This window comes from Suricata suricatta, chromosome X (genome assembly GCF_006229205.1).
Source record: "Suricata suricatta isolate VVHF042 chromosome X, meerkat_22Aug2017_6uvM2_HiC, whole genome shotgun sequence".
NCBI classification, from domain to species: Eukaryota; Metazoa; Chordata; class Mammalia; order Carnivora; family Herpestidae; genus Suricata; species Suricata suricatta.
In genome coordinates this window covers 51276416-51294048 of record NC_043717.1, presented here as the reverse complement: position 1 = coordinate 51294048, position 17633 = coordinate 51276416, and the positions used below count along the sequence as shown (strand labels likewise).

Below are 17633 nucleotides of genomic sequence, written 5' to 3'. Positions count from 1 at the left end.
GGTAAGGGCAAATGGGGTTCTGGAGTTTGAGTGTGTATGAAGCAGAATACTGAAATACACTCTTTCCGAGTTCTGGCCTCACAGCCTTGTTTAAAGGTCTTGGCCTTGGCTTTTCACTTCAGGATGTTCTTTAGTTGCTGTGTGGGGATTCTTTCCCCTTCTTTTCTCTAAGCGAATTTAGTCCAAGACTGTGTTTTTCTGTGAGCACTCTTACTTCAGTGCCAAGAGTGGGGTGATGTGCCAGGTACCCTCTGGGAAGTCTTTCTAAAACATTCTGCTTAGCACATCTGAAAAGGCTGAAGAACCTTCTCAGGAAGCTGACTGTGCCTGTGGTAGGTCTTGGTCTGGGGGCTGTTTCGAAAGCTGGATACCATTGCCACTTTGTTGAGTCCCACTATACTCTCTGGCACTGCATACCTTGTTGGCTCCCCAGGAACTCTCCTTAGTATCCCTGAGAAAAACTGGAAGCTTCAATGCTTTTTTTGCTTGTTTATTTGCTTTTTACTTCCTCTTTTATCTGTTTTCTGAAATCACAGATGAATTAATCTTTTGTGATAAGCATGTGGAAGAGATCTTAAAAAAGTATACTGTTATTGGAAAAGTTGTAATCACAATCAGTCAGACCAGAGATTCCTACCAGTCTGGTCAATTGTGAAGTTTCATGGGCTAGGCATGGTGTCATTGGAAACTGATACTGTAATTGAAATTGCCTCTGAACTACAAGATATGCAAAACAAATATGTCTTATAACACAGTACGGAAGACCAACTTATTGTGGTGGTTTATGTGTAAGCCTCTAAGATAATAATGACACCTGACTTCAGTCAGTCCTTTGCAGTTTAGAAAGCCCTGTGTTGTTCCGTATTTAAATTGATTCTTACAACAAGCATGAGTGAGGAAGGGTGGGGATTATTATTAATATTTTACAGATATGGAAGCTGTCAGGGACTTGGAGCTGGAAGGGGCTGGGATATCATCCATAGTGATCAAAGGCAGATTGCCTACTTGTCTACTTGTTTTTAAATTTTTGTATTTTGGTAAATTATATATAACATAAAATTTGTGATTTTGAACATTTATAAGTGTACAAATCCAGTAGCATCATATTCAAAATGTTGTATAACCATCACCACTGTTTCTAAAATATTTTCATCACTCCAAACAAAAACTCTAGCCATTAGACTTACCCTCAGCTCCTGGTAACCTCTAATATACTGTCTGTATTAATCTGCCTATTCTAGATATTTCATATAAGTGGAACAATGTAATATTTGTCCTTCTATAGCTGGTTATTTCACTTAGCATAATGTTTTCAAGGTTCATTCATTTTCTGGCACATATCAGTCACTATGTCATTTCTTCCTCTTGCCAAGTACAGAATGTTCCGTGGTGTGTGTGTGTGTCTATGTGATACATAAAATATTCTGTTTATCCATTCATCTGTTGAGAGGTGTTTAGGTTGCTTCTACACATTGACTATTGTGAATAGTGCTACTATGAACATTTGTGAACAAGTTTTTATTTGAATACTTGTTTTCATTCTTTGGTATATACCTAGGAGTAGATTTGCTGGGTCATGTGGTAATTACATGTTTAGCTTTTTTTAATGTTTATTTTAGTTTTTGAGAGAGAGAGAGAGAGAGAGAGCAAGCGAGCATTAGTGGGGGAGGGGCAGAGAGAGAGAAGGAGACACTTCTGGAAGTGTCACATCAGAAGCAGGCTCCAGGCTCCAAGCTGTCACCATCGAGCCTCAACTGTGCGAGCTCACAAACTGTGAGATCATGACCTGTGGCAAAGTCAGATACTTAACTGAATGAGCCACCCAGGCTTCCTTGATGTTTAGCTTTTTGAGGAATTTTCAAACGTTTCTACAGCAATGGTACCATTTTACATTCCCAGCAGCAATATATAAGGGTTCCAACTTCTCCATAACTTCACCAAAACTTGCTACTAATTTTTTTTGTTAAAAACCACATCCTAGTAGGTGTGAAGAGGATATATTATTATAGATTTTATTTTCATTTCTCTAATGACTAAGAATAAGCATCTTTTCATATGCTTACTGGCCATTTCTATATTTTCTTTGGAGAAATGTCTATTCAAGTCCTTTACCCATTTTTAAGTTGAGTTATCTTTTTTAAAAACGACTATTTTAAAAAAAATATTTTTTATTTATTTTTGAGAGACAGAGAGAGACAGCTCGAGCAGGGGAGGGTCAAAGAATGAGGGAGACACAGAATCCGAAGCAGGTTCCAGGTTCTGCGCTGTCAGCACAGAGCCCAATGTGAGGCTCGAACCCCTGAACCATGAGATCATGACCTGAGCCGAAGCCGGACGCTCAATGGTCTGAGCCACCCAGGTGCCCCCAAAATGACTATTTGTGAAAGAGAAAGAGAGAGAGCATGTATGTGCAAGCAGGGGAAAGGCAGAGAGAGAGAGAGAGAGAGAGAGAGAGAGAGAGAGAGAGAGAGACAGAAAGAAGAGAAGAGAAGAGAAGAGAAGAGAAGAGAAGAGAAGAGAAGAGAAGAGAAGAGAGAAAACCAAGCAGGCTCCGTGCCATCAGTCCAGACCCTGATACAGGGCTTGAACCAACAAACCATGAGATCATGACCTGAGCCAAAATCAAGAGTTGGACACTTTAACCAACTGAGCCACCCAGTTGCCTTGGGTTGTTTATCTTTCTGTTGTTGAGCTGTAGGAGTTCTCTATGTTCTGGTTATTAACCCTTACCAGATATATGACTTCCAAATATTTTCTCCCATTTTTTAAAAGTTTATTTATTTTTAGAAAGACAGATGGCACAAGTAGGGGAGGGACAGAGAGAGGAGGAGACAGAGAATCCCAAGTAGGCACTGCACTGTCAGCATGGAGCCTGATGTAGGGCTTGAACTCATGAAACCATGTGATTAAGACCTGTAGCCAAAACCAAGAATCAGACACTTAACTGACTGTGCCTGGATAGGCACCCAAAATATTTTCTCCCATTCTGTAGGCTATCTTTCACTTTCTTGAGAATGTCCTTTGATGCACAAAAGTTAAAAAATTTTTTTTCAAAAAAAATTTGTTTAAGTTTATTTATTTTGGGAGACAGAGAGAGTGAAGGAGGGGCAGAGCGAGAGAGGAAGAGAGAGAATCCCAGGCAGGCTCCACACTCTCAGTGCAGAGCCTGATATGGGGCTTGAACTCCCAAACTATGAGATCATGACCTGAGTCCAAACCAAGAATTGGACACTTAAATGACTGAGTCACCCAGGTGCCCTAAAAGTTTTTAATTTTGATGAAATCCAATTTATCTATTTTTCTTTGTTGCTCATGATTTTGTTATTATATCTAAGAATCCAATGTCAAGTCTGAGGTCATAAAGATTTACTCTCATTTTTTTCTTCTAAGAATTTTATGCTTTTAGCTCTTTTAAAAAGTTTTTAAAAATGTTTTATTTACTTTTGAGAGAGAGAGAGAGAGAGAGAGAGAGAGAGAGCGAAAGCGAGAGAGCAGGGGAGGGTCAGAGAGAGAGGGAGATACAGAATCCAAAGACAGGCTCCAGGCTGTGAGCTAGCTGTCAGTACAGAGTCCAACGTGGGGCTCGAACCCAAGAACCGTGAGATCATGACCTGAGCCGAGTCGGACGCTTAACTGACTGAGCCACCCAGGTGCCCCTGCTTTTAGCTCTTATTTTAGGTTTTATTCACTTAGAGTAAATTTTGGATGTGATGTGATGTGATGTGATGTAAGGTCCAAATTTATTATTTTGCCTGTGGAAATACACTTGTCCCAGCCCCATTTGTTGAATAAGTGTTCATTCTCCATTGAATGGATCTGGCATCCTTGTCAGTCTCTGACTTAAAGTCTATTATATGTGTTAATAGTATATCTACCTCAACTCTCTTTTGGTTACTCTTTGCAAATAGTCTCTTTTTATGGCTGAATAATATTCCACTGTGTGTATTTATACATATACATACACATATACATATATATATACATATACATATACATAGCAATCTATACATTCAGTGCAATCCCTATCAAAAGAACACCAGCACTGGGGAACCTGGGTGGCTCAGTTGGTTAACAGTTTGATTCTTAGATTTGGTTCAGGTCATGATCTCATGGTTTGTGGGTTTGAGGCTGATGTTGGTCTCTGCACTGACAGTGTGGAGCTTGTTTAGGATTCTTTCCCTCTCCCTTTCTCTCTACCCCTCCCCTGCTCATGCTGTCTCTCTCTTTCAAAATAAATATACATAAAAAATTAAAAAAGAATAACACCAGCATTCTTCACAGAGCTAGAACAAACAATCCTAAAATTTGTATGAAACCAGAAAAGATCCCAAATAGCCAAAGTAATGTTAAAAAAGAAAACCAAAGCTGGAAGCACCACAATTCCAGACTTTAAGCTGTATTACAAAGCTATAATCATCAAGACAGTGTGGTACTGGCACAAAAACAGACACACAGATCAATGGAACATAATAGAGAACCCAGAAATAGATCCACAAATGTATGGTCCACTAATCCTCGATAAAGCAGGAAAGAGTATCCAATGGAAAAAAGACAGTCTGTTCAGCAAATGTTGCTGGGAAAACTAGACAGCGATATGCAGAAGAATGAAACTGAACCACTTTCTTACATCATGCATAAAAACAAATTGAAAATGGATGAAAGACCTAAATGTGAGACAGGAAACCATCAAAATCCTACAGGAGAATACAGACAGCAACCTCTTTGACCTTGGTTATACCAATTTCTTATTAGACATGTGTCTGGAGGCAAGGGAAATAAAAGGAAAAATGAACTATTGGGACCTCATCAAGATAAAAAGCTTCTGCACAGCAAAGAAAAAAATCAATAAAACTAAAAGAAAACTGATGTAATGGGAGAAGATATTTGCAAACGACATATCAGATAAAGGGTTAGTACCAAAACCTATAAAGACCTTATCAAACTCAACACCCAAAATACAAAGAGTCCTGTGAAGAAATGGGGAGAAGACATCCAGATGGCTAACAGACACATGAAAAGATGCTCATCATTGCTCATCACCAGGGAAACACAAATCAAATTCACAATGAGATACCACCTCACACTGGTCAGAATGGCTAAAATTAACAACTCAGGAAACAACAGATATTGGTGAGGATGCTTAGAAAGGGAAACGCTTTTGCACTGTTGTTGGGAAGGCAAACTGGGGCAGCTACTCAGGAAGACAGTACAGAGGTTCCTCAAAAAATTAAAAATAGAACTACCTTATGACTCAACAATTGCACTACTAAGTATTTATACAAAGGATACAAAAATGCTGATTCATAGGGGTACATCTACCCTAAAGTTTATAGCAGTGCTAACAACAATAGCCAAATTATGGACAGAGCCCGAATGTCCATCAACTGATGAGTAGATAAAGGAGATGTGGTGTATACACACACACACACACACACACACACACACACACACACACACACACAGAGGAATACTACTTGGCAATCAAAAAGAATGATTTCTTGCCATTTGCAACAATGTGGATGGAACTAGAGGGTATTATGCTAAGCAAAATAAGTTAGGCAGAGAAAGACAAATATATGATTTCACTCATATGTGGAATAAAAGAAACACAATAGATGAACACAGGGGAAGGGAAAGAAAAATAAGATAAAAACAGGGAGGGAGGCAAACTATAAGAGACTCTTAAATACAGAGAACAAACTCAGGTTTTCTGGAGGGGAGGTAGTTGGGGGTGATGGGATAAACGGGTGATGGGTATTAAGAAGGGCACTTGTTGGGATGAGCACTGGGTGTCATATGTAAGTGATAAATCACTAGGTTCTATTCCTGAAACGAACACTACACTGTATGTTAACTAACTTGAATTAAAATAAATAAATTTAAAAATAGAATTTGACAAAATTTATATGCTTGGAGAATAAAAACTTACAATAAACTAAGAATACATAAGAACTTCCTCAATCTGACAAAGGGTATCTGTGAAGAACCTAAGCTAATGTTATGCTTAATGGTGAAAGATTGAATCCTTCCCCAAGATCAGGATCAGATAGAATGGTTTCTACTATCACCATTCCTAATCAACATCATCCTGAAGGTCGAAGCTGATGTAATAGGGGAAGTAAGAGAAATAAAAGACATTCAGATTAGAAAGGAAGAAAGAAAACTATTTACAGATAGCATGAATGCCCATGTAGAAAATCTCAAAGAACCTACAAAATAGCTACTAAACTAATGAAGTCAGAAGATAGAAGTTAATATACAAATATCAATTGTATTTCTATATATCAGGAGTGGAAAAACTGGATAAACAACTCGGCAGTTTCTTATAAAGTTAAACATGGACTTAACATATGACCTATAGCAATCCCACTCCTAGGTGTTTACTCAAGTGAAATGTTTTTGTATGTTTACACAGAAACCTGTACATAAACGTTTTTATAGCAGCTTCATTCATAATCACCAAAAACTGGAAAAAATCCAAGATATCCTTTAATAGGTGAATAGATGAACTGTGGTACGTCCATACAACAGAATACAACTCAGAAAACAACAGGCAGAAATTATTGATAGAGGCAATAACATAAATGAATCTGAAATGTGTTATGCTAAGTTAAAGAAGCCATACTGAATGTTTCTATTTATGTGACACTGATGCCAAGAAAAAACAATTATAACAGAATACACATCAGTGTTTGCCAAGTGCTAGGGAAGTGCGAGGAACTGACTACAAAGTGGGTATAGAGGAATTTGGGAAGATAACAGAATTATTCTATATCTTGACTGTGATGGTGGTTAATCAATTGTATATGTTGTCAAAACTCTTGGAACTGTACGCTAAAGAAGGTAAGTCTTACTGTATGTCAGATATGCCTTAATAAAATTGAAAAAAAATCAATGTCATTTGTCATACTAACAGAATAAAAAACAAATTATATGATTTGGAAAAAAATCTTTGAATGTCCATTCATGATAAAAAACTTTCCGCAAACTAGGAATAGACAGGAACTTCTTCAACCTGATAAAGGACATGTAAAAAAACCTACAGTTAATATCACAGTTAATGGTGAAAGATTGAATGCTTTTTCCCTAAGATTTGGAACAAAGCAAAGATATTCCTTTTCACCTACTCTATTCAATATTTTACTAGAAGTTCTAGCAAGTACAATATGACAAGTTCAAGTTAAAAAAAAAGAGGTGTACAGAGCAGATAAGTAAATAAGGGGCGCCTGGGTGGCTCAGTCGGTTGAGCGTCCAACTTCAGCTCAGGTCACGGTCTCACAGTTCGTGGGTTCGAACCCCGCATTGGGTTCTGTGCTGACAGCTCAGAGCCTGGAGCCTGCTTCGGATTCTGTGTGTCCCTCTCTCTCTGTCCCTCCCCTGCTCATGCTGTCTCTCTCTGTCTTTCAAAAATAAATAAATGTTAAAAAATTTAAAGATAAGTAAATAAAATTGTCCCATTTGCAAATGACATGATTGTCTATGTAGACTCTATAAAAAAGATACAAGAACAAATATATCCAAACATTTATAAACTGAAATAAAAAATATTTCCAATATCATAAAAATATGAAATACTAAGGAACATATTTGACAAAAGATGTGTAACACCTGTATGCTGAAAACTAAAACACTACAGAGAAAAATTAAAGGTTTTTAAAAATTTTTTTATGTTTTATTTATTTTTGATACAGAGAGAGACAGAGCATGAGAGGGGGAGGGGCAGAGAGAGAAGGAGACACAGAACCAGAAGCAGGCTCCAGGCTCTGAGCTAGCTGTCAGCACAGAGCCCGACGTGGGGCTTGAACCCACAAATGTGAGATCTCACCTGAGCCGAAGTTGGAGGCTTAACCGACTGAGCCACCCAGGCGCCCCTAAAGTTTTAAATAAATGGACAGATGCATTTTGTTCATAAATCAAAACACTTAATATTGTTAAGATATAAATTCTCCTCAAATTTATGTCTAGATTCTACGCAGTCCTAATCAAACTCCCAGCAGACTTTTTGTAGAAATGATAAGCTTATTTTAAAGTTTATATGAAAATGCACAGGACCCAGTTTTCCCAAAACAATTTCGAAAAAGAATAACAACTTTGGAGAGCTTATACTACCGGATATCTGAACTTATTATATATATATTTTTTATTTATTTTTGAGAGACAGAGAGAGAGAGAGAGAGCATGAGCAGGGGAGGGTCAGAGAGAAAGGGAGACACAGAATCTGAAGCAGGCTCCAGGCTCTGAGCTAGCTGTCAGCTCAGAGCTTGAAGCAGGGATTGAAGCCACAAACTATGAGACATGACCTGAGCCAAAGCTGGACACCCCTCAGGACTTATTATAAAGCTAGTGTAATCAAAACTTGTTGGTACTGGCATAAAGATAGACATGTAGATCAATGGAGTAGAATCTAGAAAATGACCTATGGACAGTTGATTTTCCCAAAGGTGTCAAGTCAAAATGAATCAATCATGGACTTAAATATAAAGCTTAAAACTATATAAATTCTAGAAGAAAACTTAGAAATCTTAGTGACCTTGGGTTTGGCGAAGATTTCTTAAACAGGACATGAAACCCATTAAACATAAAAGAAAAAATGTCAATAAATTGGATGGCATCAAATTTATAAAGCTTGTTTTTCAAAAGACACTGTTAAAAAAGGGAAAGGCAAGTCATAGACCAGGAGGAAATTTTTATAAAACATAAAAGTCCTTTGTTGGATATATCAAGTATATATAAAGAATTCTACTGAAAAGTGAGAAAAAAGACAACCTAATGAAAAAAATGGGGGAAGATCTGAACATATATTTTGGCAAATAAGCACAGGAAATAATGCTCAGCATCATTAGTCATAAGAGAAATGAAAACTAAACCAACAATGAGGTACCACTACCCCTTCACTAGAATACCTAAGATTGAAAAGACTGACCATACTCAGTATTGGTAAGAATGTACAGTAAGAAGAACATCCATAAATTGCTAGTAGGAAGGTATAACTCTTTGACAACAAAGCAGTTGCTTAAAAGTTAAAATATATACCCACCAGCCAGTCCACTCTTCGGTTATCTTCACCAAAGAAATAAAACATATCCACACAAAGACTTGCACACAGATGTTCAGTACAGTATTTGTAATAGCAAAAAAACTGGAAACAACATAAAATGTCCATCAACAGATGACTGGATAAACATACTGTGGTATAGCCATACAACAGGAGGCCATTCAGCATTAGAAAGGAAAGAAGTATTGATACACACAGTCACATGAATGAATCTTGAAATATTAACACTGAATGAAACCCAGAAAAAGAAAATATACTGTATGATTCGATTTTTATAAAATTCTAGAAAATTAAAAAGGAGTCTAGAGTGACAGCAGATTAATGGTTGCCTGGAGATAGGGAGGTAGAGGGGTGAACTAGGGAGATGAGAAAGGGTTTACAAAGGGAACAAAATTAAGTTTTGGCCATGATGGACATTGACATTACCTTGACTGTGGTGATGATTTCATGGGTGCATATCTGTGTCAAAACTTATTAAATTGTACATTTTAAATATATACAAATTATCGTGGGCCAATCATACCTCAATGAAAATGTAAAAAATTAACTGACCTTCAATAGAGGCAGGGATGAAAAGGATTCTCAACTCTTAATTTTTTTAACATTTATTATTGAGAGACAGAGTATGAGCAGGGGAGGGACAGAAAGAGAGGGAGACACAGAATCCGAAGCAAGCTCCAGGCTCCGAGCTATCAGCACAGAGCCTGACGCAGGGCTCAAGTTCACAAACTGTGAGATCATGACCTGAGCTGAAGTCCAATGCTTAACTGACTGAGCCACTCAGGCGCCCCAGGGTTCTCTACTCTTGGTCTTTCACATTTGTTCAAAGATATTCAAAGGTACCCTTAGGGAATCAGGCTTTCAGGTAGAAGAACTTTACATTCTGAAGTGTTTAATTCTAAACAAAAAGAAAACTATTTTTCACTTTTTCCTATCCCAATGTAGATGAGAAAAATAACAATTCAAGCTGTCCATACCTTCACTCGAGCTGCAGTGCCTTCCATTCCACGGCTCTGAGTCTCTTTCCGCTTATCTGCAACCTCCCGTTGTTTTTGGAGAGCATCCTTGAGACGCTTGTTGGCAGCAGCTGCCTAAATAAAAACAGCTCACAGTAATGTTGAATTGAAGGTTTAAATAAAACATTTTAATTTCCAGCATATTAGTAAAGAAAAACTTTTTAAATATTTTAGAAAGATATTTATTTATGTTGAGTGAGAGAGAGAGCGCGCGCATGCACAAGAAGGGGGAGGGGCAAAGAGAGAGGGAGAAAGTGAATCCCAAGTAGATGGTGCAGAGCCTGATGCAGGGCTCGAACTTACACACCGTAAGATTATGACCTGAGCTGAAATCAGGAGTCTGATGCTTAACTGACTGAGCTACTGAGGCACCCCAGAAAAATGAAAAAATTCTATGGGTTTGATTCTCTATAGGAATCAAGATTTAAGTCTCTATGTACATTATACTGGTGAATAACTACTGCTTCAGAGCCTAGGGGAGGTACACATTTCAAAGTACCACAGACTGAAAACATCTGTATTTTACTCTGTATTTTGTTTGGAAAGAAGCAAGCCTAACTGGGGGGAAAATCCTTATTTGAATAGTGTAAAGATGCAGGTCGGATCCGGCCCTCACCACCGGGCTGTCCCAGCCTTCCCAGAGACGGTTGCGCGCACCTCTGCGGTGGAGTTGCGCTGGGCAGCCCTTGGGGGGGGCGGTCCCCAGCCGGCCGCAGGTCCCATCCAGCCTTCCCCTTTACTTAAAGGGGAAGGCGCCAGCTTCTCCTGAAAGGGTGCGCATTAAGGAGGGACAACTCCTGCGGCGCCCAATGGGGGAGGCCAGCCGATACCCTTGACCTTTCTAGAGGCAGGCCTAGTCACGCCCCACGAGGGGCGTCCTGGGACCACTCTGATTGGTCAGTGCTCCGGATGGTGTGACTGGCTCCCACAACTGCCAGTGTTGATGGGGGGGGCAGGGATTGGATCACTGTACACCTGTCATCATTTCCTGTAACGCCTACTCCCAAAGGCATAAAAGGCCCTGCCCTGCCTTTGTTTGGGGCTCTCTTCAAGTGGCCAGCGGGTTGGCTGGAGACTGTGAGCCCAAGCTTAAGCTTGTAATAAAGGTCCTTTGCTTTTGCAGGCGTGACTCGGTCTCCCTAGCAGTCTCTGGTGTTTGTTTTGGGGTGATTTGGGGCGATTTTAAAAACTTGGGCACAACAGTAGTACCATTTCCTTCAGATTTTTATCTGCTCACAGTTCATGACATAAACAGGGATTAAGACTTACGAATTGCTGGTCAAGATTGATATCAGGACACTGGCTCATTTAAGGGATACTACTATGTCAGCATTTAAGCCTGAAGGTGACAGTACACCTGACCCAGCAGATTGGATTTTCTTACCTCCTCAGTTTTCCGTCTGAGCACATTAGACTGTTTCTGGAAGTTTCTTTCAAGTTTGAGCAGTTCATATTGCCTCTTACGGTCCTAAGAAGAAAAAAGTCAGACTTTTAATTGCTATTCAGATAGCTGACATAAAACTTTATAATGTAACTAAAGAGTCTTTCAGTATAACAGTCACTATAGAAAACAGGATTTAATTTTCCTCAAAAAATTAAAAATAGAACTACTATATGATCCAGCACAATCTCACTGTATATGTTCAAGGATAATGAAATCAGTATCTTGAAAAGATATCTGTATCTTCATTTTCATTATAGCATTATTCATAGTAACCAAGATATGGAAATAACCTAAGTGTTGACAGATGAATGGATAAAGAAAATGTGGTATATGTATACAATGGAATATTATTTAGCCACAAACAAAAAGGAAATCCCACCATTTGCAACAACATGGATGAATCTAAAGGTCATTAGGGTAACTGAAATAAACCAGACTGAGAAAGACGAATACTATATGATCTTGCTTATATGTGGAATCTAAAAAAGTCAAACCCATAAAACTAGAGAGTAATGGTGGTTACCAGGAACTGGGGGTGGGGAAAACAGGGAAAGGTTGGTCAAAGGGTACAAACTTTCAGTTATAAAATGAGTAAGTTCTGGGGATCTATATATAACAGTGACTATAGTTAATAACACTATATGGTATACTTGAAATTTGCTGAGGAATACATCTTAAGTGTTTTCTTTACACTGAAAAAACAGGTAACTATGTGAGGTGATGGGTGTGTTGCGAAGGGGAAATGTGACATCTCCAAATTTATTCTTCTCTTTTAAGATTGTTATGACTGTGCTGGGTTACTTCCATTTCCATATGAGTTTCAGGATCAGCATGTGAATATCTGCAAATAAGCAGTTGGAATTTTGACTGAGATTGTACTGAATCTGAGATCAATCTGGGGAGTATTCACTCTTAAGTATATTAAGTCTACCCATTCATGAACATGGGCTATTTTTCCATTTACTTAGGTATTTAATTAATTCAATGAAGCTTTACAATTTTTAGTGTATAGGTCTTACACTTGTTAAGTTTATTCCTAAGCATTTTATTCTATTGATGCTATTATAAATGGAATTGTTTTCTTCATTTACAAATTGGTTTCTAATGTAAAGAAATACTATCAGCTTTTGTGCATTTAACTTATATCCTCCAACCCTGCTGAACTCATGTATTAGTTTTAACAGTTTTTTTAAGTAGATCCTCTAGTATTTTATATAAGATCATGTCATCTGCTAACAGAGAGTTTTGTTTCTTCCTTTCCAATCTGGATGCCATTTATATATTTTTCTTGCTTAAGTGGTGTGGCCAGAACCTCCAGGACAATGTGGAATAAAAGCAATGAGAGTAGATATTCTTGTCTTGTTCCTGATCTTAGGGGGAAAATGTTCTGTCTTTACCCATTCAGTATAATGTTAACTGTGGGATTTTCATAAATGCCCTTTATCAGGTTCAGAAGTTCCCTTCTACTCCCAGTTTCCTGAGTGTTTTTATTATGAAAGGGTGATGGATTTTGTCAAATGTGTTTTCTATGTCTATTGAGATAATCATGTAGTTCTTTTTTATTTATTTATTTTTTAAAATAATAGTTTACTGTCAAATTGGTTTCCATATAACACCCAGTGCTTCTCCCCACAAGTGCCCCCCACCATGACCATCACCCCCTTCCTCCCTCCCCCTCCCCCTTCAGTCCTAAGTGAAATAAGTCAGGCAGAGAAGGACAGATACCATATGTTTGCACTCATAGGTCTAACAGGACAAACCTAATAGAGGGCCATGGGGAGGTGAAGGGGAAGAGAGGGTTGGGGAGAGTGAGGGACACAAATCATGAGACTATTGAATACTGAAAAGGAACCGTGATAATCATGTAGTTCTTGTCCTGTATTGTGCTGCTTTAAATACATTAATTGATTTTCCGATATTAAGAAAGGCTTGCATTTTTTCAGATGAACCTTACTTGGTCATGGTGTATCAGTCTTTTTATATGTTGCTGGATTCAGTTTGCTGATTTTGAAGATTTTCACACCTATATTCTATAGTTTTCTTGGAATGTCTTTGGTTTTGGTCATAGAATGAGCTTAGAAATGTTTCCTTTGCTTCTGTTTCCAAATAGTTTCCAATAGTTCCAACAGTTTCCAAAAATTTGGTATTATTTCTTCTTTATTTTTTTAATTAAAAAAATTTTTTTACTGTTTATTTCTTTTTGAGAGAGAGAGAGAATGAGTGAGCGAGCAGGGGAGGGACACAGACAGAGGGAAACACAGAATCTGAAGCAGGCTCCGGGCTCTGAGCTGTCAGTACAGAGCTCAATGCTGAACATTTCTGTGCATTTGCTAGCTTTGGGTTTGGTTGGCTTTTTCCCCCAGTGTCTTAAAGTGGAAGTCTAGGTTATTGATTTGAGATATTTCTTCATTTTAAAAAAATGTTTATTTATTTTGAGAGTGAAAGTGCAAGTGGGGGAGGGGCAGAGGGAGAAGGGGAGAGAGAATCCTAAGCAGGCTCTGCACTGTCAGCACAGGGGCTTGATCTCACAAACCATGAGATCATGACCTGAGCCAATATCAAGAGACAGACGCATATGTGACTGAGCTTCCCAGGCTCCCTTCACCTTCCCCTTTAGATAAGCCATTCTTCAAGGGGAGAGCTCATATAATACTCACCTTTCTATTTTCCATGTTATCATGTTATCTACCATATAGTACCTTGCATGTAGTAGACGTTTAAGAAATAGTTGCTACATTCATGAATGTGTTACATTTTGGGAGATAAGCAGTTGTTTGAAGAGAGGCTTTAATGCTAGTCAGCCCAGAGAAGGCTTTGTTAAGTAGGCCTTTGAGAAGTTGTAGCTACTTACTCGTTCTTTTAACTGGATTACTTCTTTGTCTTTTTGTTGTTTCCACTGTCTAAACTTCTCAGCATCCTCTTTCATCTGACGCATCAACTGTACCCGCTGGTTTTTCATCACCTGTAAAAACAAAAACCAGTACAACTATTAGTCATTTGCACTTATTCTACGCTGATGTGCAGATGGATAGACTAACTATTAAGAAGAGAGAAAACTCAGAGCTAAGCTGAGAAGGCTGCCAACAGATTTTTTGATTAGGCTTGCAATACCCCTTGCCATAGGCTTGCATAGGGTTTCCAAGTATAGACTACACAGATGAACATGTTGAAGAAAATTTTTAAAAACGTACTGACAGCTAAATTCAGCCCTAAATTCATTGTACATAAATGAAATTTCAAGAAAATATCTACTAAGCCCCAAGAACAAATCCACCTAGCAACCACTGTATTCTAAAGGTTTCAGTGTAAGTGTCCTGTAACTCCACTTTGCAGATGTCAGAAGTTGAACATTCAATAACTGAAAATATTTTCCAGGTGTCTGTCACTTTGCAACTACTGTACGAAATGATTCTACATAATTATAGAAAGTGGTCACAAAATACTCAGGTACCTTTCTCCTTTGGTTTCAGAGAATCTAACATCAAACTCTAAATGTTAATGCAGGATTTTGTTGTTCAGACTCTAGATGACTACCAGAAAAATGTCTTGTAAAAGGGACATTTGTGGAGTTTCACATACTTGCAATGATGGCCCTGCCCGGTACTTTCTCACCTGACAACACCTCAGTAGTATAATTCTAAATGGAACACCTATGTTTGTAAGTTTTAATGAAATAAACCCAAGGATGAGAGTTTCTTACCTGTATTTCCTGGTTCAGTTTGGAAACAGTATGCTCTGTGGATTCTTTCAGCTTCAGAAGTTTGGACTGTTCATTGAGTTTCTTCTTCAGATCAGCTATTTGACCCTCTAGCTCCTGGAGACGTTTACGGCGGCGCTCACTCAACCTAAAAACAGATGTCATAGGAATGAAGACTAATAGCAGCAAAGACTGACTTCAAAAGACAAAGACTCCTAGGTTCATAACCCTGATATATATAAAATACGTAACCGGTCGCATAGCCATCTTCAAATAATGAGCATCACCCAAACCAAAACTGTTTCAATAATGAAAGCTCAATACCAAGAAAAACAACAATGTTTTGAGTATATAATAATGCAACTGCCTCAATACTTCATTCCCCACCACTATGTTAAAAGGATGATTCTTTGAAGATATTTCACTTTAGTTTAGCTATAAAGGAATAATTCTGGTGATTATTACACTAGTCTGAGATAGAAAGTAAACATTCAGCATATTTAAGAACATTAACTTTAGGGGCCTCTGGGTGGCTCGGTCTGCTAAATGTCTGACTTCGGCTCAGGTCATGATCTCACAGCTCTTGAGTTTGAGCCCCGCATAGGGTTCTGTGCTGACAGCATGGAGCCTGCTTTGGATTCTGTATCTCAGTCTCTCTCTGCTCCCCCCACCCCCTGCTCATACATAGACTCTCTCTCAATCTTAATCTCTCTCAAAAATAAATAAACATTAATTTTTTTTAGGGGTGCCTGGGTGGCTCAGTCTGTTGAACGTCTGACTTCAGCTCAGGTCATGACCTCGCAGTTCGAGGGTTCGAGCCCTGCGTCAGGCTCTGTGCTGACAGATAGCTCAGAGCCTGGAGTCTGTCTTCGGATTCTGTATCTCCCTCTCCCTCTGACCCTTCTCTGCTCAAGCTGTCTCTCTCTCTCAAAAATAAATAAAACATAAAAAAAAGAACATGAACTTTAGAGTCAACATAGATATAATAGAGTCATGGAGTAAAACAGAAGGCAGAAAAACCAATAAGGCAGATGTGTGAGGAAGCGCAAGATATTCTGGTTATCTGTCTTAATTTTATTATGAACTGGCTAAGGGATGGCTAGATTGTTTTTCATTTACTAGCCTGGACATTAATTCTATTCACAAGCTAATTTACAATCAGTGCAGGGACAAAGAAACTGTAGTTGTCTGGTAGGTCTGATAATCTTTCAAACTCCAGCTCAAATGCTAACTTCTTCTAAGGCCTTCCTTGATCATGCCAGCCTAAACTGATATCCCCTCCCTTGGAACGCTTACAGCAATTGCTGCCTAAGAAATTCATTTAGGGACTATTGAAGACTAAAAACGAACCCAGGGCTGAAGGGGGAGGAGGGGGAAGGCACTTGTGGGGAGAAGCACTGGGTGTTATATGGAAACCAATTTGACAATAAAGTATTTAGAAAAATTAAAAAAATTAAAAAGAAAAGAAATTCATTTAGCTACTAATCTACTAATCATATACTGTTATGACATTCTTTCACTGTCACCATAAGGTGGTATTGAAAATCTCAATTACTTTTCTTTTGTTTAGATCTTCTTTCCACAATTAGGTATAAATTGTGTGGGGGCAGGAAATGGCTCTTACACTTGTCTATTTAATTTATAACTTCCTCATAGACAGGAGGGACTTGATATAATATTTATTGGATTTATTCTTACTTGGCTTGGTTGACATCCTTCTTTGTTGTCTGAAGTTCAAGAACCAATTCTTCTTTTTCCTTCTGCAGATTGATAACTTCCAATTCTAGATTTTTTATGTTATCCTAGAAATGTTATGGGTCAGAGAGAAAAAAAAGCATTAAAAGGCATGAAAGAGAATTTACTTTAAAAAAAGGGGGGTGCCTGGGTGGCTCAGTTAAGTGTCTGACTTCAGCTCATATCATGATCTCATGGTTTGTGAGTTTGAGCCCCCTGCCATTGGGCTCTCTGCCATCAGTGCAGAGCCCACTTTGGATCCTCGGTCTCCCTCTCTCTCTGCTCCTGCCCCACTCACTCTCTCTCTCTCAAAAATAAACATTTAAAAAATAATAAATGAAAAAAGAAAATCAACATTCCACATCTTAAGGAACTATGTATTCAATTTTACCACTTAAATTACAAACTAAAAACATCTTTACTTGATTTAAGGAGATGAAGGTTATACGTAGTGGAAAAAGTATAAACTTGGAATCCAAAAGCCTAGATTTGAACATTGAGCCCAGCAATTAATAGCTAAAGTCTTAATGAAGGTCATTTCATCTCTTTTTAGCCTTAGTTTCTATGCGGAAGAGAGTTCATATAGCAGGCTGGAGACAGCTGTTCTCAAGAAGTATTATTTGCAAGGTTGGCCCTTGGCTTAAGTGTGCGAACTTGGTAGAGGTCCCACCCTTTTGATAAGAGTGG

General features: G+C 38.4%; 1 protein-coding gene across 1 annotated transcript in view; it reads right to left on the bottom strand.

Annotated features, from left to right (window-relative positions):
- KIF4A (kinesin family member 4A) overlaps positions 1-17633 on the bottom strand; it is a 123905-nt gene that overhangs the window by 29502 nt on the left and 76770 nt on the right. The window contains exons 15-19 of the mRNA XM_029929997.1: positions 16911-17014; positions 15216-15360; positions 14367-14477; positions 11456-11539; positions 10033-10146 (exon numbers count right to left, since the gene is read on the bottom strand). Of these exons, the coding sequence (XP_029785857.1) occupies positions 10033-10146; positions 11456-11539; positions 14367-14477; positions 15216-15360; positions 16911-17014 (558 nt within the window). The remainder of the gene's footprint in view (positions 1-10032; positions 10147-11455; positions 11540-14366; positions 14478-15215; positions 15361-16910; positions 17015-17633) is intronic.